The 22,329-nt window shown below is 42.6% G+C and overlaps 1 protein-coding gene across 7 annotated transcripts in view; it reads right to left on the bottom strand.

Annotated features, from left to right (window-relative positions):
* NCOA2 (nuclear receptor coactivator 2) overlaps positions 1-22,329 on the bottom strand; it is a 255,129-nt gene that overhangs the window by 22,440 nt on the left and 210,360 nt on the right. For all 7 annotated transcript variants that reach the window (XM_084864342.1, XM_084864345.1, XM_084864348.1 and 4 more), the window contains 6 exons: positions 21,802-21,949; positions 18,835-20,104; positions 11,101-11,311; positions 8,579-8,785; positions 6,166-6,378; positions 3,884-4,013 (listed from right to left, as the gene is read on the bottom strand). In XM_084864342.1, the coding sequence (XP_084720468.1) occupies positions 3,884-4,013; positions 6,166-6,378; positions 8,579-8,785; positions 11,101-11,311; positions 18,835-20,104; positions 21,802-21,949 (2,179 nt within the window). The remainder of the gene's footprint in view (positions 1-3,883; positions 4,014-6,165; positions 6,379-8,578; positions 8,786-11,100; positions 11,312-18,834; positions 20,105-21,801; positions 21,950-22,329) is intronic.

Raw genomic sequence — 22,329 nt, 5'->3', positions numbered from 1 at the left:
CCAGGAGAAAACCACAGGACGGCGTGTCATGGAAGCAAAGGCAGAAGGAAATTCCCGAGGAGTGACCAACATTCGGACGTGGTAAATTTCACGCAAAAAGAGGCTCAAGCCAGCCAGAGTGGATGCTGGCTCTGTACCAGGTCTTTTAGGCTGAGACCTCATTCCCCAAAGATGCTATTCACATGGGGCATCCAAGTATTTCCTTTGTCTAGCTTTATTCAAACATTTCAGCTCCTGGGGCAATGGTATATGTAAACAGATAATAATTTAATTAAAAAAAAATTTTAACTCCTGTTTCTCCAGACGTTTAATTCCTACACACCCCCCGGTCTCGCATCCCTCCACTGGTGATTGGTTCATGGGAAACCCTATCATTGCCCTCCCCTTTCATGTGTATTCCAAAATCCTGCAAAAAGGTAGCGGCTACTACATGATAAGAAATAGTCAACACAAGAAATTTTACTCTTGCATACATTTCAAACAACAGAAAACCAAGTTAACAAAAAAAAAAAAAAAAAAAAATTGAATTTAATGTGAAAGCAAATCTTTCATGAAAGACAGCGATTTTATTTTAAGGAAAAAAAATCACTTTTATAAATTCAACAGAAATCTTCAAACAAATCATCTATACGTTTTGGATTATATTTCAAACTTCTCATTTACATACCACACAATGGAACAAACACAAAGGAAAAAACACAATGGAACTACAGAAAATGGAAATTCAGCTACGAATAAGTGCCTATGGGGATATGTTAGAGACTTAAGGGCTACCGGTCTTTTTGAAATATGTACACAAACTAATGCTTGGTTCATAAAACACTCACAAACCCATGCCCAAGCAGGCGGGCTGTAAAAACATAAATGGTGATGGGGACAGTGATAGAGGGGATGTTTAGAAGGAGGGATGCTGTGAGAACCCGTTACCATCACCTCTGAGGCTCTATGGCAGTAAGATTAGCTTGAAGCTGGTCAAACGCAATTATTTAAAATAAAATACGCGGGGCGAGTGCCTGGAAAGACTGAAATGATTTCTAAAGTGGCGAAGATACTTTGTTCACACAGTTCTCAGACACAGACAGCGGGAGACAGTGACCCAGGGGGCGGCATAGGCTATGCTGAGCCCCAGGTCTGCACAGCACCCTCACTCTGCATCTGGACTCAGTGAAACCGGAATTCTTCCTCTTCAAACAAACAAACAAACCAACAAACAAACAAACCAACAAACCAATTAAGCAACCAACCAACCAGAACTCTCTTCTGTTTGGGCAACTGAAAATTCTAACTCTGGGCTTAGGATGAGTTTGCTAGAAACTAATCTTTCACATTTCATTCAAAAGCAACTATCAAGTGTTGGATTTAATCACTGCACTATATTTTATTATGTGCAAATTTCCACAGAAATGGGTGGGTTTATTTTTTTATTTATTTTAATTTTTTACTATTTTTATTTATTTCAAAGAGAGAAAAGGAGAGGGATAAAGAGATAGAAACAACAACGATGAGAGAGAATCATTGACTGGCTGCCTCCTGCACATCCCCTGCTGGGATTGTGCCCACAACCCAGGCCTACGCTCTTGACTGGAATCGAACCTGGGATACTTCAGTCCATAGTCTACCCACTGAGCCAAACCAGCTATGGCTGGGTGGGTTTTTAACATTCCAAATAAACATATTTAGGAAAAGAACAACCCTCCCCACACTGTGAAATTAGGTTCAGAGTCTCCCCGTCTGCTCTTCCAGCCTCATGGCCACTCAGCTGCAGTGGGAGGACCAGCGGTGCTGGCAGCACCTGGGCTTTGTTGGGAATGCAGATTCCTGGGTCCCACCCAGGCCTGCCTTTCAGTGAGACCCTAGGGGCGGTTCACAGGCTCACTGGGGTTCGAAAACACTTGCTTCGCTGGGCCGGTGTTGCTCAGTGGTTGAGCACTGATCTATAAGCCAGGAGGTTATGGTTCCATTCCTGGTCAGGGCACACGCCTGAGTCATGGGCTTGACCCCTGGTGGGGGGCATGCAGAGGCAGCCGATCAATGATTCTCTCTCATCATTGATGTTTCTAGCCCTCTTTCCCCCTCTTCCTCTCTGAAATCAATAAAAACATATCCCCTTTAGTGAATGGCATATAGCAGGTTAGACAGTTATTAAGTAGTCATATTAATTTTTTTCTTTCAGTGCAATAACCAGCTCTCTACGTTTCTCACCACTCCTACTGCTGGGCTCATATTCACCTTCCGCTATTTTTTCGGTCATTGAATCCTCTGAATCCTTTGTTACCCACTTTACAGAAAGGAAAACGGGCGCACACTGCAAACATGCACTGTGCAGCCTCGACTACGACAAACGCATTACATCTCAGAGAGGGACTCACTCAGAAATTTGCGTTTTTTTAGCAGCCCTGGAAATGCAGCCTACCTGTGTGACACTCCAGAAACCCTGCTGACTTTCATCATTTGTGCATTTGATAAGGGAATTATATGACTTGAGACTAGAATAATCCCGGGACATACACATTCACTCTGCAAAAAGGTCTTCATGGAGCCTCCAATCCCAACGCTACAGATGAGCCTCAAGGCCAAATCCCTCCAGTTTACGTTTTCTAAGATGTTTGCTCCCTGGAAAGCAAAGCCTGCATCCTGCGTTCCCACACCGCCTCTTGCTCAGGCCCCGGCTCTCTCCCTGCCGCAGGCTCTCGCCCACCCGGCTGGCTGGGCAGTGCCATCACTCAGCCTCCAGGTCCCTGTGCAACACCGGCCTCCAGCGGCTCTGGAAAACCCAGTGAGCTAATGTGGGAACACATGATGCTGCCTTTGCCGGGAATAACACAAAACAAAAAACGGCGATGAGCTGAAACTCAGGCATTCTCCAAGCCACGGGTGATGGGTGCGTTTTTATCCATAAAGCAAAGCAAAGTCAAAGAGCTACCCTGAGACTGCGGGGCTGAGCTGAGGGACCCTGGGGGAGACCCAAGTAAGTAGTGATGTCACCTTTGGCAGAGACCACTGCAAATTTTTCCTTAATAAAAGTGTCCCCAATTTCAATCCCAGGTATTTCACTAACTGAGATCGGTTATGAACTCCCAGTGAAATTACCAATGTACTTAGGGAAATAGGTCAATCACTGAATTTAAAACTTCAAGAAATCCAGATTTGGGGAAAGTATTGAATAAAAAAATTAGAAATAATGGTTAATGTAATATTTAAAGATATAAAGATAAAATCACAAAAACAGCCCTAGCCAGTTTGGCTCAGTGGATAAAGCATTGGCCTGCAGACTAAAGGGTCCCAGGTTTGATTCTGGCCAAGGGCGCATGCCCAGGTTGCAGGCTCGATCCTCCCCAGTAGGGAATGTGCAGGAAGCAGCCAATCAATGATTCTCTTTCATCATTGATGTTTCTATCTCTCTAGCTCTCTTCTTTCCTATCTAAAATCAACAAAAATATACTTTTAAAAAAATCACAAAAATAAACAAGCAGAAAGAGATTATGAAAAACAACCGGGCAAATTGTTCTCTTAGAAATGAACAATATATACCAAATATCAGGTAGTATCAATAAATCCACATCTAGGCACACTGTAGTAAAGCTACAACGCAGCAAATACAAAGAACTGTTCAAACGCCATTAGAAAGAAAAGAACACCTACAAGGAAATGAAAATGATAAGACTGATAATCACAACCAAAAAAAAACTCAATAAACTTGATGAGACACCACATCCTTTTTTCAAAAAACTATTTCAACGGCTTAATGTATAGTCTGAGGTCTCCAGTTTGGTCAGGCACCAGCTATTAGAGGAGAGGACTGACTCTGGGCACAGGCCTGTGTGAAATAACGGACAGAACTCCGGGAGCAGCTCTCCCGGACCTCCCGGGGGTCGGGACTCACCTGCTTTGGCTGGCGAAGGAGGCCTGGTCGATGGGCAGGATGCTCTCAGGCCACGGGGCGGTCTGGTTCGGAGGAGCTTGCTGTTGACTATACTGGGCCCCTCCCATGTTCATCTCTAACTCCGATGGCCCTAGGAAAGAAGACAGAAGTCCAAAAACCTCACTACCTGTCATCAGGGGAGGATCTGTTCTGCTATGTAATACAAAGCAAAATATCTGGGTTTTAGAAAATGAGAAAGATGGGAGGAACAGTGAATAGTTACCAGGTGACAATAAGACACTTTTTGTTCGGATACAGAAACACAGGCAGTGGATACCAAGGCTAATCACCCGCTTCAGGGCCTGTGCGGAGCAGCAGCTCGATGCCTGTTCTTGCCCCGAGGACCCTTTATATCCGTCAGAAAAGACCTTGTCTATGTGGGCTGTGTCTTATTGAAATTTACTTTGTTGGAAATTAAAACTGGCCAATAGAAAAACAAACACTTCATTTAAAAATCATTATAAGAAACCCAGTATATGTTCACACAAACTCTTTTTGAATGAAAAAACAAATAAACAAAAACCCCAACACCACCTTTTACTGATGTCGTTTTACATTTTTGAAAATCACTTTGTATCCTGATGGACAGAAGAGTCAGAATTTCCTACTTGTTTTCACATCCCAGCCCCCGAGAGAGGAGGAGAGTAAGGAAGGAAGACAGTGTCTCAGTTTATTATGAAAACAGTCTGGGCCTGGCACACCCCCTTTCCCAAGGGTGCCTGGGTCGGGCTGTCCTGTGAGAGGCGCTGGTCTGTGCGTGCGCTAAACCTCCTGGGCTTGGTTACTCTGCAGTGAGAAGGGGTGGAGCAGAAAGGAGGCCAGTAGCTCAGACATGCTCATTCTTAACAGCTCTTTTTAGAGTTCTAAGGCTAATGATGCTATGAGCTTCTTAACAATTTTATTATTATCATTATCCATCGGCCTGTCTTCCATTACAATAGATTTCCATTAAAATCAGAAAAACTCAGTTACACAGCAAAGTGCAAAAGCCAGGTGTGGTGCCCTTCAATGACGAAAGACTGAGAATAAATAAAAATTTCTGGATATAAGGTATTTATTATGATGATTTTTAAATGAAGAAATATATATTTTTTAATTTTCCCAGTTTTATTTTGCATGGAATTCTGGTCATTTTTTAGCATTTCTCATGCAACCTCAAACGACAAGAATTTGTTTGGGAACCGCTCATTAACTTGAAGTAGATTCTCTGTAGAAAGGTGACGGTTATGTCATCTTTCAGAAACAATAACCCCAAATGCACCGAGCAGTGAAACAGCTGGTTAGGAAAACAGATGCCGGAGCTGGGATGAGGAGTCTGCACCACCTTTTCCAAACAACCATGGCACCTTCCCATCATCAGCGAGCTCCTACCCATGGCACAAGATCTAAGTATATGAAACAGAACACAAACACCAACTTATCTGAGCTATGCTAATGTAGAAGAGGAAGGTTAGCATGTCAATGATTTAAAAAATAATCTTGAGTATGAGCAGCATTGACCATGAATATTTTTCAGTAATGGCTTTATGGAGCTATAATTCGCTTAGCATACAATTTATTTATAGTACACCACCCAGTGGGTTTTATATATTTACAGATAGTACAACCTCCACGACAACCAAGTTTAGAATATTTTTATTCCCCCCTGAAGAAAAACCATTGGGAGTCACTCCCCATTCTGCCCTCACACCCAGACCCCCAGTCCTAGGTAAACACTAATCGACTTTCTCTACAGATTTTCCTGTTCTGGACATTTCATAGAAAGGGAGTCATGCAATATACCTGACCATTAGTTTTTAACAACATGTGAACTGTGTCCAAACAAAATCCTACCGATCCTCACAACGTGTGAGACGTTCCGTAATGCTTGCACCTTCACGAGGACCTGGGAGAGTGGGTTTAACAGTGGAGAGCAGCTGAAGGTCCTGAGGTGACCCCGATGTTCACCCAGAGTCAGGACACTGCTGCATACTGAAATGCTTCCCCCAAATACACCATGTAGAGGGGACACTAACTCACTTCCCCCGAAAGCTGAAATTAGGTAACTTAATGAAAAGAAAACATCACAAAGGTAGCTGGTTCTCTTAGGTAACTGAAAAACCTTTGAGTTTCTATACAGAGTTCCAGCAAAATCCCTCTCTTGACAGCTTGACACGGGGGACACTTAAATGGCAAATGAGGAGCCTGTCTTGGGAGCACTCATGGAGCTGAACACAGAAGCCGAGCCGGGAGCACCACCTTACCTAGATTCATGACCTGAGACTGAAGCATCTGCCTCTGGCCAGGCTGGCTGCTGGGTCTCATGGGGATGCTGGCGGCCGGATTCCGAATCATGCCTCCCTGGAGCGTCCTGTTCATGGCGCTGGCGGTGGCGGCACAGGTGACTCGCACGGAGTTCTGCGGCGCCCACTCCCCGGATGGCATGGTGGGCCGGGCGGCGTTACTACCTATCATCCCTGAAGGCAAGCCGGAGAAGACAGAGACATGCAGAAACTGAAAACATACTCACCACGTGTGAACACCACACACTCTTACTCTGAACCAGACAACCAGGCTGCAGTACGCAGCCAGCCCAGCAGCTCAGGCCCTCACTGGGGCAGATGTGGGCCGTTGGCTAAGAAATAAGAATTGGCAATTACTACAAAGTTTTTTACAACGCAGACTTGCCGCTCTTCATCGTTCGGAAAAGCTGTTAAAATTGTTCCCATATGTACTTAGAAACAGGTGCTATGGCGTGTGGATAACCCCAACTTCCTTCCTCAGGAAGTGAATCACATTAGCTGATACACACGTCAATGCTTTACTTTCCAAAGGGGAGGTGAGGCCAAGAGGAACAAGGTAAAAAATTGATCACCAATACTCTTATCACAAACCAAAATCACAGAGACTGCCCCGTGAAGCCCAGGCCGATCCCTTTCGGAGCACTGGAATTTGTGAAGCTTTAAAACTGCCCAGATCTTTCTACTACGGTTCTTCGTAGCCAAGGCTGGGAACTCCGGCTGCTTCAATGTGCCTGGGCCACCACATTCCTGAGTGTAGACCTAGGATGGGTCAGGGCAGACTTGTAAAAACCCTTTTATGCTCGAGATGCTAATAGCTAGCTGACCACACATAACACAGGAGCACGATACTGGAAAGCAGGATCGCAGTCTGCTTTCCCTGGCCCGGCTGCCGGGATGCTGGCAACGGCCAGAGGTTTGCTAAGACTTGATATTCTAGAAGTTCTGGAAAAACCCCAAGTGCGGACCCTTCATTTTGAAATGTTTAATGACGGATGTATAAAAGCTCTGCTTTCAATTACAAAGACTTGATTTCATTTACTTTAATTATAACAACTGAAAAATAGGGTATATTTAATAAATGAAGCAGCCATGTATGGTGGATGGTTTTTTCCTAAAGAATACGCTCCGGTAGGACGATTAAGAGTGAAGGACATTTAAAAAAAGTTAGAACAATATTACGGTAACATATATTTAACAAACTATTCTAACATTAGATTTAAGTTTTATAAATATATAATAGGAAATAGACATTTAGCTTAAAAAAAAAATCTATTATCAAAACAACAACAATATGAGATTATAGAAAGTCCAGAAAGCAGAAAGTAAAACCACCCTTAATTCAACAACATTAATGCAATTATAACCGGGCGAGTTACTCTCTGCGTTTTCTTTTTCAACAAAGCACAGGCAATTAAGTGCATGAAGACAGCCTGAATACCAGTGGTCTCTGGGCTGCTTAGATTTGAACAGAGGGATATCCCTAAATTCTTATGTCAGGTTCCCACAGGACTCAGGTCTTCTTGGATTCTGCTAATAAGAAACCACCTTTAATAAGTCATTGGCTCCTGTTCTCTTATAAAATTTTACATAAACCAATATTTTATTTCTATAAATCAATACTTTGTCTTAAAAATTATGCAAAATTTATACGGCACTATTTCTGTGAGAATCGCTAGCAGGGTCACCTAAGACCATCAGAAAACACAGATACTTACATTACAATTCGTTAACAGTAGCAAAATTACAGTTATGAAGTAGCAACGAAAATAATTTTATGGTTGGGGGTCACCACAACATGAGGAGCTGTATTAAAGGGTAGCGGCGTTAAGAAGGTTGAGAACCTCGTTAATAGGTCAATGCTCAACAACTGAACCACACCAGCCAGGCTAACGTTTTTTTTTTTTTTTTTTAATGAATATTTTTCTGAATGAGAATTGTTTCATTTACAAGAATTAAAGGTTGGCTGAATTTTAAACTTTTATTCTGAAATTTTCCACAGATTACCAACGAACAGGAAGTTTTGGGATTATCAGCAGATTATCATAAGAAGCTGGCAACCACCCAATTATTTCACACACACCACCATAATGTCTCAAACAGTAATGGGAACAGAAGTGAAATAAGCCTATTGTATAGGTGTAATAATTAGCAACCTCTGAAAGTAATGATCACAGAACAAAAAGCCAGCTTACTGGAATGCTCTCCGATCTTCATATACCACACTCATGGTGAGAATCTGTACACTTTTCTTACATTCAAATGTTAGCTTCTAACATGAAAAATTTCAGTGGAAGAATTCTACTAGTTTGATGTGGATGAAATATATCATTAAGTTACAGAATCCAGTAGAATAACAGTGCATTTGAGTCCTTACCTGTGCTACTGTTCCCCAAATTTCCTTGGTTTCCTATCATCCCTTGGTTACCCATCATTCCTGGCTGAGGTATCACTGAGTAGGGACTACTGTTTCTGATTGGTGGGAAGGGTCCAGCACCAGTTGGGCTTTGCAATGTGATGTCAAGTTGTAAGTTCTGGTTTGGCAATAACCTGCCCAGCTGCCCTGGTCGTGGGTTATTAAAAGCTAAGGAGAGAACACATGAAAATTGAAGGTTAATATCGGATAACAGAAAAGAACTGTAACAAAAATAGGGTTTAGGAAAAATGCTGTCTGTAAAATAACAAAAGATATGCATGTCAGAGACCAACTGCCTAAACAAAAGACAAATTCAGACAAAAAACATGCAGTATCAAAATCTCGTAAGCTAATCAATAAACAACTAATTTAATTATTCACATTCTTGCAAAAAAAAAAAAAAAAGACAAAAGAATGTAACGTCTGTCACTTACCATATATTTCCCCCCCAAACCAATACTAGTTTCTAATATTCAATTGTATTTGCTAAGTAAACCCCTAATATGTGTTTTTCGTGTTACATTATTAGAATTTAGCAGTATTGCTGTCACAGCTATGAAGTTAAAAACATATGCATACAGCACCAAACCTAGAAACATATGGTTTGAATGTTACAATTACATGTCTATACTAGATTTTCCTAGAAGAATTAGGTTCAAGGTGTTGAATTGAGTGTGAACTCTATTACCTGAAGTAATCATTAATGCTTTAGGATTCAAATCTTTAATCTTTCAAATACAGCTTTTTAGAATTCCAAATACATTTAGATATGAAATTATTCTTAGGGTTAGTTCCCAAGAACTTATTGTGTAAAAAGCACTACACTAGTGCATTGTATTATCACACAGATAACCAGTTATTTGATGTTATTAAAAATTTTTTAAAGTATGAGATATAAATTATAATTTATAGCACTAATGTATTAATACCAAATTTTCACTTTTTCTGAACTATTATATAAACATAGTATGAAATAGAAAATTAAAAAGAAATGGTTCTTCACAATCAATAACAGAAATAAAATATTTAGAAAAATTAGGGCTTGAAATAGAAATGACATACATGCTTATTCATGGCTTCCTCAGTGTTAGTTGTGTGGGTTACCTATCAATAATTTGAACACTATTAGGAGGTACAGATGAAGGAGAAACTATGAGTTCACATTCAACTTGTCCTTCAATTCCCCTGGATAATAAGCATGAACTTTCTAGTGTGTTTCTCACTCACTTCTCAACTCTTTGACTTGTGCTCTCACATGGTCCATAAATAATCCTCCATTTCCCCAGAAATAGGCAGGTTTGAGAGATGATAGTAAAAGCTCGACTTTGTTTTACCCTTTAGGATGATCAGCAATCACTTGAGAAAAGATCTAGTAAATAAATGTACCCTGTGATTTGGTTGATAGATGACATTTCTGGTTTGAGAACCAATGCAAAGCTTTGGGCTAAGCTGTATTGGGAGAGGAGGGAAAATCATTCTCTCCATTCACCGATATAGCTCTAAGGAGGTTATCTATCTTCCTATAAAATATGTCCCTGGAACAGGGAAAGTTTTCCTCCCATTCAAACTATTGGGCAACTTTAGGCAACTATCAAGTTTGTAAACTAAGTGTTCACAGTGAAGGTTCATCTAAAACTTACCTAAATAAATGTCAAAATAAAAAGAGTAAAATAAATGATAAAAACGTACTTAAGAGTCTATCAAACTAACCAAACTTAAAATGCACTTAGAACATATTTGTATGATAAAGTTCCATGTAAAATTGACATTTGTATGAGGATTCCTAAGAGCTAACACAAGATGTTTTTTTGTTGTTTTTTTTTCATTTTATTGATTTTTTTACAGAGAGGAAGGGAGAGGGAGAGAGAGTTAGAAACATCGATGAGGGAGGAACATCGATCAGCTGCCTCCTGCACACCTCCTACTGAAGATGTGCCTGCAACCAATGTACATGCCCTTTACCAGAATCGAACCTGGGACCCTTGAGTCCGCAGGCCGATGCTGTATCCACTGAGCCAAGCCGGTTAGGGCAGGACAAGATATTTTTAAATGTGTGTAGCCCTTTCATATATACTGATTAAATAGTTTGAGAATTTTTAGTACTATATCATCCCTAAAAAGTCAGCATAACTTTCTCATTTTCTACACTTTAAGTATTCACTTATATATTAAAACATAAAATCTATTTAAATTCCACTTCTAAAGGCAGTAGCTGAAATGCAGGGAACTATGAAGATCATCTAAAGAACTTTATGTATGTGGGTCAGCCAATCTCACTCCATGTTGATTAAATTGACCACAGGGAATGCTGGGAAGCCACGTTCACGAGAATCCACTCTGAATACTGTTTGGAAGGACCAGGACAGCAGATGGTGCTATTTGACCATAAAACCTCGAGGTGACTAAGCTGTTTGCATCGGATTTTAATAATCCCCGTTTGTGACGGTGATTATGTGGCATAACCATCAGTATCTCATACTCACTGCTCTGGGACATTCGCAGTGCTGTCTTCTGGGCTCCAACAGGTGTAACAGGGCTGTTTTCGGCTGTAAGTTGCATGAGGTCATTGATGATGGCTTGCTTATCAACTGATCCAGCAGGGGCGCCAGGCCTCGTGTCTGGGAAAAGCTGTGGTAATTGACTATTCTGCAAATCATCCAAAATCTCTTCCAAGTTGTCCAGCTCGCTGCCAGGCTGCAGTAAACGACAGAAGAATTTATCCCGTCCCACTGTGAGCGTGGGCACCACAGGCCCGAGGGCAATTACAGACCTAAGTGGTACAAGGCACCTCAGCCAAGTAAAAGATGCATGCCCACCTCAGGCTCAACAGTCAATCGATCACCTTTTAAAAAGTCAAACTGACAGAGAACCTTTAACTTAATCACTAGGTCCTGAATTTCCTCCTCTGAAAAAAGAGAGACAGCCGAATTAGAAAGAATGGTCTCTTCCAGCATCGTGATTCATTGGCAATTTGTAAATTCCCCCTTATTTTATGCTAGTAATTCAATTAATCACAAGTATGCATATTTCTAATTAACCAGCAACTTACTTCTAATAAACCAAAAACAGTCCAGATCTAGGTTTTATAGATAATTTCCCCAAGAAATGATAACAGTAATAAATGCTGTTAGAAAATCTGATCCAAATTTATATGGTATCAGTACTTAGTAAATGGTGACTCCCTTTTAGAACTTTTTAAAAATTAAAAAAACATTTTTGTATTGATATTTAGAGAGGAAGAAAAATGAAGGGAGGGAGGGAGGGAGGGAGGGAGGGAGGGATGGAGGGAGGGAAGGAGAGAGAGAGAGAGAGAGAGAGAGAGAGAGAGAGAGAGAGAGAGAGAGAGAGAGAGAGAGAAACATCAATGATGAGAGAGATTCATTGATCGGCTGCCTCCTGCCGATTGAGCCCACCACCCAGACATGTGCCCTGACCGGGAATCGAACTGCGACCTCCTGATTCCTAGGTAGACACTCAACCACTGAGCCACGCTGGCCGGGCAGGACTTTTTTTTTTTTTTAGAGCAGGGGAGTAAAACACTAAATCAGCTTGCAGCAACGGCAACCATGACAGCTAAGCATTGCCTTTTCAACTTGACTAGTGTTTTTTCCTGCTTGTACTTTCAGTTTCGAATAACACCGGCTTTCTCATCACTCACCAGCTTAGGTGACAATACGTAGGGAAGAAGCAGGATGAAAACAGGTTGTCCCCAGACACAGCACCTATCCACCTGACTTCACAGAAGCCATATGTAATTTCATTTCAGTTACCAACATAAAAACAATAAGGTAGATACCACCACCATGTTATACTTAGTGGTTTTCTTCCAGCAAACCCAACTAATTTTCATATTCTTTTGAGTAGAACCTGCTACCTATGTGCCACGTATTTAAAACCAGACGGTGCCAACCACACTAGAAAATGGCTAAGTTACACGCTGGGCTTACTTTCTAGTGAGGAAAGTGGTAAGAATGATTTTCTCGATGTGTAGGTGGACAAACGTAAGTGTAAGTTAGGCAATTTCCCCAAAGTCACTGAGTGGACTTTGAATCCTTGACCGAGACTAACCCTTTCGCCTACACTGGCAACGCAGATGAAATTGCTTACCTCCAACAGGAGGCACAGTTAAGCAGACGGGCTTACAGTTTTACTCTATGTACAATCCTTATTTCCCATGTAGAGGTTGGACTTGTTAATGTTTTTGCAATTTATGGCAGATACAACTGGGATCCATTTTCCTGGGTTATAAGAGTATTTCTGGTTAGCTTAGCCACTCATTTCTAGCAAAAGACAGAAGCATCAAATCTGAGAGAGACACATCTCAGGTGAGGTGAGGTTCGAGAGTTAGCCCCCTTGGCACTCCCAGGAAGGCACCTCCCGGGGTGTCCCCGCCCAGGGCAGAAGAGCCAGTGTCTCCTGCTGAGAAGAGGCACGTGGTTGCTTGGCTGGATCCTAAATGGTAACTGAGCTGCATTTTCACACTCTCACAGGCACAGGGAGCCAAACCCGGTGGGCTCTGTCACGCCCCTCACCATCACTGCACTAGGGCTCAGTACTCAGCGGACAGAATGGTGGCGAAACTGCTCACACTATTTAACCATGGAAGAGCTGCCTCTTCTTCCTTTCGAATGCACACAGACAATGCTGTGTAAGTTAGATGGACATGTAAAGTGAGTCCATTACACATCTATCTGTATCACGTTTTGCTGAATCTGTAAGTGTAAAGAGCAGTGTAAACATTTATTGCTCTCCAACAACTGCCTGGAACACAGTAATGGCCACGCAGTCAACCCGATGACTTCTTTTCACTCTATTAACCGGTAATCTAAAACATTTTCCCAGGATCAACTACATTTCTTAGGGCAATTCCTGTAATTTCTCAGAATAAATGATTCATAAAAATGTTGGGTATTCTGATAGTGGCGCCATGAAAAAGCTCAAGATGAACCATGGCTGCTTTGGCTCAACGGTCAGAGCGTCGGCCTGTGGACTGAAGGGTCCTGGGTTCGATTCTAGTCAAGGGCACATGTCCAGGTTGCGGGCTCGACCCCTAGTGCAGGAGGCAGCCAATAAGTGATTCTTTCTCATCATTGATTTTTTTTTGTCTCTCTTTGTCTCTCCCTTCTTTCCTCTCTGAAATCAATAAAAATGTAGTTAAAAAGAGAAAAAGGAAGAAAAAGCTCGTGATTAGAAGAGGTCCTAACAGCCTGGGAAGTGTGTGGCTGCCCTAGGAAACCAAAACCGCCCTGGACACTGCTGCCTTGTAGAGCACTGCAGAAAGCAGCCCTGGAAGACCACTGTGTGCGTGTGCATGCGTGCGTGTGCGTGATGGTGAATGAGGTGGCTGTTCTAAGTGATAAAGCTGCTACTTGAGAAAGCTTTGCAGACTACCTTGGATGAGAACCACCCAGAATATATAGGTTCACATAAACAATCATAAAAAATACATAATTTTTCCTCAGTGCTGTTGTGTAAGTAAATATATTTCCCCTCAACCCAATACATGTAAAGGAAAGTTTTTATACTAACAATTAACAACAGTCTGGGTCTAGGGTCCTGCCTTTTATTTTTACCTTTACTGTTTCCATTAAAATGAAATTATACTTTAAGCCATCTCAAACAGAAAAATAAAAATCAGTGTCTCAAAGACTTCCAGTGACAGGATTCTTCCTTTGTAACCAACTCTTGTGTATAATATGAGTTTAAAAGCCATGCAAAAACCTCTTGGTGTTAAGAGTCAAAATGAATAGGTTGTAGACATTTAATTACTGACACTATTTGAGTTCATTCAGTGTGCTCTCAGAAAGATACACTATGAAAATTTCCCCATGAGATAGTATCACTTTGCTTCCGCTTATTCTTGTTAATTTTTGCAGCACACATTTAATGTTAATATAATTGTCTTAAGTTTACTTTAAATGTTTCTCTTCAAGGAAATAAAGTTCAAAATGCCTATGCTCCTTTGGTTGCTCAGCAATAAAATTGGACAAATACGGCATTTTCTTCTGTAGTCATGCAAGCTTTGGAAGCGATGGATTTGATCACAATAAGTTTCTGATCTAACATTTCCTTCCCTAAATTAAACAAATAAATTAATTTTAGAGAGAAGAAGGGAGAGGGAGATAGAAACATCAATGATGAGAGAGAATCATTGATTGGCTGCCTCCTGCACCCCCCCCCCCCCCCTTGGTGGGGATGGAGCCCGAAACCCCGCAGGTGCCCTGACCAGGAATTGAACCATGATCTGGTTCATGGGTCGGTGCTCAACCATTGAGCCACACCAGTCGGGCTCCTCCCCTAAAATTCTGTAAGCTTTAATTACCATCCAAAGTGCTTTCAGTCAGCCCCTCTTCAGCTTTTAGGCATGATTTCTTCACAAGACAAAGAGATTGATGCCTTCCTTTATAAGGCTTTGCCAAGATACTTCAAAGTTTTGCTTAGGCATCTATTTGAGTGCTCAAATTAGCCACATCAATCGAAATAGTTAGTTTAAACTATTTCAGGCAGAAAATGAGTCAGAAAGATTTTCATACAAGTTCTACAAAATGAAAATTGAACATGATTTCTTTAATTTTTCATTTTTCTGGTTTTATGAATTTTTCATGTGTCAAATTATTTGTTCTTTGAAGCAAACATGAAGAGCACATGCATTTTAATAACACAAGTATTCTTATAAATTACTAAACATCTTTTCAAAGTTTTAAATAAAAAGTGTTATTTTGCCATATTTGCGTAACATAAAATTATTAAAACATGGTAATCTAATTTACGACATTTGAAGGGAAATACTTATAGTGTAAGATATAGTTTTCCATTCTAATGGAACCAAATACAAGAAGAAAATTTATTTTCGACTATTTCTAAACCCTCATCCTGCGTAGCCCAGTAGCATTAGAAAGAACCTAAGTTCCATTTGGAGGGGTATCAACGGACTCTATTGTGTAAATAAGTATATAACTTCGAAGTTGGTAAACAAACTGGAAATTTTGCTGTCATTACTTCCTGTTGGTTATGAAGTGCCGTAGAAACAAATGTTTAAATACTCTGCCCAGTAAAGAAGGCTATTTTAGGTAAAACAGCGCCACCGGAATATTTCCTGGCCTTAATCAGCTAGTGATCGGTTAAACACACACTCGGGTAATGGCTCTTTGCTGAGTCAAAAGAACAAGACAGTTAACTGTGGACTCGGGCTTGCTAACAGTTTATCTCACTAAATAAAAAAAACAAACTTGTGTTTCTTTGAAATAAAAAAAAAGTCTCCAAGAAATGTGTACAGTAGTAAGAGGAGATACAAATAATCTGTGTTTGGAATTAGTGAAGGAGAGCAGGGAGGAGAAAAAAGTCAGTTTTTTATTTTTTATTTTTAAAGTCATTTTAACTTTGATCTAAATTTAAGCAATGCATACTTCCTGTGGTAACTTTTCTTTTCAAGTTGCAATGTTTTTGATGTTAAAAGTGCTCTGAAGCAGTATTTTTTGATGGAGTTTTAAGTGGAAGGGGGTGGGGGTGAGACACAAACTAGTTTCAATTAGAAAAAATACTTTAGATGTGCAGTGTTTGTGTACACTGCCTTGTGGTCTACTGAAATACTAACAGATTTATACTGATAACACTCTGGGCTTTGTTCCCTAAGTGGGACATAATTTTGATTAGAAAAATATTTCTCCTAAACAACAATTAGAAACTGAAAGGACTTTTCTGTCAGTTTTTTTTTGGTCTGAAGTGAAGTGTAATCATATGTCTAAACATAGAAATGCCAAGCAGTGTCCCTCTTCCCTGGTCCTCTAAGTCCTAGGGCCTCAGGCCTGGGACAGAAACAAATTATGTTTCTGGAAGGAGGGGCCGACCACTGAGCTACTAAGCTAAGGTGGATCTGGAGAGTCACCTTGCCCTCTAGCAGGTGTCAAGAGACTTGAGTGACTGTGTGTGTGCCCGCCACCCTGCACTGCCACTAGCTCTGTATATTCTTTTTTTTTTAATTTTTTAAAATTTTATTGATTTTTTTTACAGAGAGGAAGGGAGAGAGATAAGGAGCTAGAAACATCAATGAGAGAGAAACATAGACCAGCTGCCTCTTGCGCACCCCCTACCGGGGATGTGCCCGCAACCAATGTACATGCCCCCGACCGGAATCGAACCTGGGACCCTTCAGTTCGCAGACCGATGCTCTACCACTGAGCCAAACCGACTTCGGCTAGCTCTGTATATTCTAACCTAGTAAGCCTCACAGGATTAAAACATTCACCGTTGTCAGTATGGCCTCACAGTAAGTTTATCTAAGATACTGCTATTAACTTTCTATGGGGCCCTCGGTTTCCCCACCTTATGAGTGTACAGCATTACAAAAGAGCTGCTATACAGAATTCTGTGCCAACATCAAAGTTTAAGGGTTAATTACCAAGAATGTTTATATTCTTAGGCTGTTTGCCTTGTGAAGCACACAGAGGCTTGAAACTCATCTCTGGTAGCAGCTGTCAAGACATCAAAGTGAAAGAAGTAAAGGAAGCCAAGTGCTTAGAGACCCGGACAGAGGCCAGCTGCAGGCATGTGCCGCCCCGGCTCTCCCGAATCCTGCTCTCCATCCAGACCCACCTGCACTGGCTCCTGCTGACGCAGCGGGTTCGAGGCTGCACAGGGCAGGGGCGCTGCCCTCCCTCTCCCCCTGCCCACCTAGTCCCCGAAGACAGTGACACGCATCAGACCCACGTACAAAACAAGTGTCGAGCCGAGACCGGTTTGGCTCAATGGATAGAGCGTCGGCTTGGGGACTGAAGGGTCCCGGGTTCGATTCCGGTCAAGGGCATGTACCTTGGTTGCGGGCATATCCCCAGTAGGGGGTGTGCAAGAGGCAGCTGATCGATGACTCTCTCTCATCGATGTTTCTAACTCTCTATCTCTCTCCCTTCTTCTCTGTACAAAATCAATAAAATATATTTAAAAAAAAAAACAAAAAAAAAACAAAAAAACAAACAAGTGTCGAGGACAAACGAGCGGACCGTTTTAAGTAGAAAAGCCCACGTAGCTCCTTCTCTTCTTAACCGTTCATGTTTGACCAGGCCTGAGGCCCAGGGCAGAGCCAGAGGGTCACGGATTCCCCAGGAAACAGCTTATGCCAAACCTCTGTGTCAGTGAATAACTTTTTTTTTTTTTTTAAATAAAGAAAATATTAAATGGTTTACACTTTCCTTGTAATATCATTAAGTCCTCTGAGAATTATCAGGATTGATTTTGAATTATCACTTAGTTATCCTGGATTTTTTCAGATAATTCAATCTGCAGCTAAGCACAGCAGGTAACACAACCGATATTTCACGTTTGCATTTATATAGGATGGCTCAGCTATACTAACATCAAGTCAGACTTGACCTCTCCTTTCTTACTACCCATTGGCCCTTACGTACCTTTGATACGCATGGTCTAAAAATAGGGGTGTCGAACTCAATCAGAGAAGGGGCCAAAATCTAAAATCCAGCCTAAATCGCGGGCCGAATGGTTTACTGAACAGTCATAAACTGACAATGTCATAAACTGACAGCGGAGTGCAGTGATGACAGCGCGGTGCGGGCCACATTGCAAGGCCTGGCCGGCCGGATTTGGCCCGCGGGCCTTGTGTTTGACACATGTGGTCTAAGAAATTACTTAGCGTGAATCAGAAGTTTTGGGTGAGAACAGAGTTACAATGATTTTCATCAGGTTTGAAAAACCAGTCAAACCCTGATCTTAAAATGAGAAAGGTAAATAAGTAACTTCATTCTCTCTGTACTGACAAGGCCCCCGCTTAGCGGAAGTGATTATCTCCAATTTCGGCACCGCCTGCTAACAGGGGTCAAACTGCAGCTGGCCTGCGGGGCCTGTCTGTGTGGCCCATGAGCTGAGAATGGATGGCAATCGGATCAAACCCGAATCTCAGAGCCTGGAGCGCAGGACACCGCTTGAGTTCAGTGTCTGTGGCTGTGTCCACACTGCACAGATGACATAGCCTGCAAAGCCCCAAATATTTACCATTTGGCCCTTTACAAAACTGGCAGTCAACCCTGCCCCATGGGAATGCCACTCATTACTAGACAGGGTGTTTGGAACTCTGCTTCAATCAAGTGAGAAAAGAAGAGAAAACTTACTTTTATCGCATCACCTCTGGCCTCAAAATGCCCCTGTGGAGAAAATCCTTAAAGGCTGTGGTGGGTGAGCAGCCCTGAGGAATACATTGTAAAACTTACCTGGTCACTGGCCTCAAAGCTCATCTCCTCCTTCTCGGTCTTCATAGCTATCAACTTGGTGTTACTGGCAGGGTCCGTCTTACTGTCCAGCCGCTCGAGTTTGGGGGTGATTTCCGGTAAGCCGATATCTTTAGTATCATCTTTATCCAGCAGATAGCGAAGTAGTGCGTTCTCTTTCTTCTTGGGGCTCACGGGCTCCTGCTTCACAGTCACCTCCGAGCCGGGAGCCGTGCTGTTGGCCTCCTGGCTCAGCTCTTTGCCTGTGGCTTCCGCGGTGAGCTTGGCCAAGTCCACAGGAGAACTGCTGTCCTGCAGGAGTCTGTGCAAAATCTTATGCTTCTCCTTGAGCGAGGTCCCATGTGTCGACCCGGAACCGGGCAAGCTACCCGCGGAGTCCTTGCTTGTGTCCGACAAAGAGCCGGACAGCGGCGAAGGCTCCATCTGGTCGGATTTGGTGGTCAGCAGCTGGAGGAGTTTGGTCTGTCCTTTGCTGTCGTGCAGTCTGTTCTGTCCGTCAGCTCGCTCGCTGCTCACGCCCTGGGGTCCGCTGGCATCCCCGGTGTCCTTTTGCTCCCCGGGATGGCAGCTGCTCTCGGCCTGTCCGGCTGGACCCTCCGCGGGCTCCCCATACAGCCCAAAACAGTCTTTGGAGTCCAAGCTCCCCATCTTGCTGAGCGGGGGAGGATTCATATTGACCGGGGAGTTTTGCAAATTGCCCATTTTTAGGTCCGGCGAAGCCAACGATGACCCCAAAGAGACCCCGTGGCCCTCGCTGAGGGCCTGAAGTGCGTTGAGGGAACTGTTGGTGTAGCTATGGCTATTTCCTGTGCTGCTGCAGACTCCCACGGGGGAATGCAGGCTTCCTGCGGGGGAAAACTGGCTGGGTGGGACCCGGGGGCTCCCGGCCACCCCGGGGCTCATGCGGTGTCGGGGCGAAAGCATGGAGGTGGGCTGGCCCGGGTTCATGCCAGGGCTGCTCTGGGAGGGGCTGTTCATTTTGAGTGCATAGTTACTACCCTGAGGAGTGGTGGCCTGCATGCCTGACACGTGGTTCAGTCCCCCGGAGCCACCAAACCTGCCCATGGGCATGCTCATCTGCTCCTTCGGGCCGTTCATGGGGAAGTTCATATTGCTACCGATGGCCATGTCCTGACCCGGGTTCGCGCTGCACATGGCCTGATGGGCAGGGCTGCTGGAGCTCATTGGGTTCAATGGCTTCCCCATCGCCTGTCCAGTCAGATCCGGATTCATTAAGCACACATTCTGCTCTCTGTACAACGAGGAAAAAAAAATATAAGATAAAAGGCAAAAAACACTTAGCAAGTTGTTATTAATTTTGAAAAACGAAATGGCCTCTTTTCTTTAAAAGAATGAGCTGTACTTAAAGGAAAGATAATACTTTGATGAAACAATCTGCAATTATGGGCAAGACTGGACATGTGTAGCCTTGGACCAAGAGGGATGTTTTTCAGTCAACTCATTAAGATGTCTGCGGTTTGCCAGACGGAGGGGGTGTGTTCGAATGTGGCTGCTGCCGTACTGAAACTGTAGTGATTAGGGAGGTTCCGATTAATTATATCTTCCTCACTTAATGCTGTCTTATCATGAATAACCGAGAACTTGAACTATCCCAAAGAAATGACCCAAACAAGGGTAGCTGTCTTCAGTTATTTACCAGAGCTTACAGTTCCTAACAACAGACACATCTGTGAGTCTGGAGGGCTCTGATGTGGACGGCTTGGCTCAGGGTGAACAGCAAACTGAGTGGTAAAAACTTGCCCCTAACTATGAGAAACGCTACACGTTCCAGAGCCAATAAAGTTGCCAAAACTGTTTAGAAGTAGGTCACTCCAACAGAGCCCCACACCCAGGCCCCCTGTATGTCAAAGCAAGAGCCTCTGAAACAGCCTGGGAGGGGACTTCGAAGTGACCTCAGTTTGTGACTCGATTCCCCAACTCCTAGACAGCCCCCCCCACTCCCTCACTCATGACCGGAAGCAGGGTTTCTGAGCCGGGTGATGTTCCGAGCCCTGTGAGCTCTAACTTACAGCCTTGGCCGTCCCTCGTGAGTTACCAAATGTGTTCACAAACCCAAACAAAACAGGTTTCACAAATTGTCAAACACCAGCTTTCGGTTAGGGGGTGAAATCTGGCACATCTGTAATCACTTTCAAATTGTTTCAGTTTGAGGTCAGATTTATTAACAGTTGGCAAACAGTGCGGCCTGATTTTTTTAAAAAATATATTCCAAAATAAGAAAGCAAATAATTGAGAAATGCAATAAAAGGGGACTCTTTCCCGGAGCAACTTTATATATCTTCTGATAGTACCTCATAAAGTTTTATATAGCACGCACATAAATATTTATAGAACTTGAAATGCAGTCATTTTCCTAAATTTGTGCTCTAAAACAATATGGTTCATGACATTTATTTTTTAAAATCAACATTTAGTTTAGTTTTCTTTACTTTCATTCCTTATGGAAATGTTTATTACCCATTAATTTAAAGTCTGATGTCAAAAATTTAACCCTGAGAAAAATCTAAAATATTCCATACAAGTGTATATATTTGACAATTTTAGGTTTAAACATGTAGGAACAGAAATCATGCTAGTGGCTTCAGTATTCCTGCCCCCCCCCCCCGCCCGCCCCCTGCGGGGGGAGGGTAGGGGTGTCACCCCTGGGACCTGGTCAGCTTCCCTTCTCCCATGTAGCAGGCAGTCATGGCAGAGCAAAGTCAGGAGCTCTTCCCGCCGGTTTAAATACCCACCGGTACTCAGGCCGGACAGAGCCCTACTTAGCTGGTAGCATGTAATGTCTTTAGATTAACAGCAATTTGGTTTTATATTTTACAGTGTGATCAGCAGAAATGTCTAACGAATCTGGAAGGGTCTGGGAGGACTTGTGACTTTTCTAACGCCTCCTTTAACCCGGGAAGGGACGCAGGTTCTTAGGACTGAGCTTACCTGTGAAGCATATGCAGAGATATGACAAGCTGAGGCTCATTAGTAGTCTGAGAACGGATGAGTTTGCTTTTCGTTTGTGCAGCAACAAGAGTGCCGTCGGACAAGGAGAAACGGTAGATCTGACTGAAAGCCAGCCCTTGTCTCAGCACTGCAGGTGAGCAAGGAGACAGAACGCACGTTAAGGAGGCACGTGGGGTGGGGCGGGACAAGACACAGCCCCAGCAATAAACTGCGCTATGTTTAATGTTTTCTGACCAGCAGTTAGAGTCATAAGTAATATTTCATGATATTAAAACATTACATAGTTTTAAAAGCGGATTTATTTTTTATTTAAAATAATAATAAATTCAATATATTGATAAAAAAAATAAAGTTTAGACCCTCAAACTCTGTTTTTAAAAAAATCTTCAGTACCATGGCAATTTATTAGCTCAAAATAAGCTTTACAATTATTTGTTTAAAATGTCAGAAAACAATGCAGAAACATGTTACCTCGTAAGTGTACGATCTGCCTTTTATGTCCCATTA

The sequence above is a fragment of the Pipistrellus hanaki genome (assembly GCF_964339955.1).
Source record: "Pipistrellus hanaki genome assembly, chromosome: 17".
NCBI classification, from domain to species: Eukaryota; Metazoa; Chordata; class Mammalia; order Chiroptera; family Vespertilionidae; genus Pipistrellus; species Pipistrellus hanaki.
This window is presented reverse-complemented; position numbering and strand designations above follow the sequence as displayed.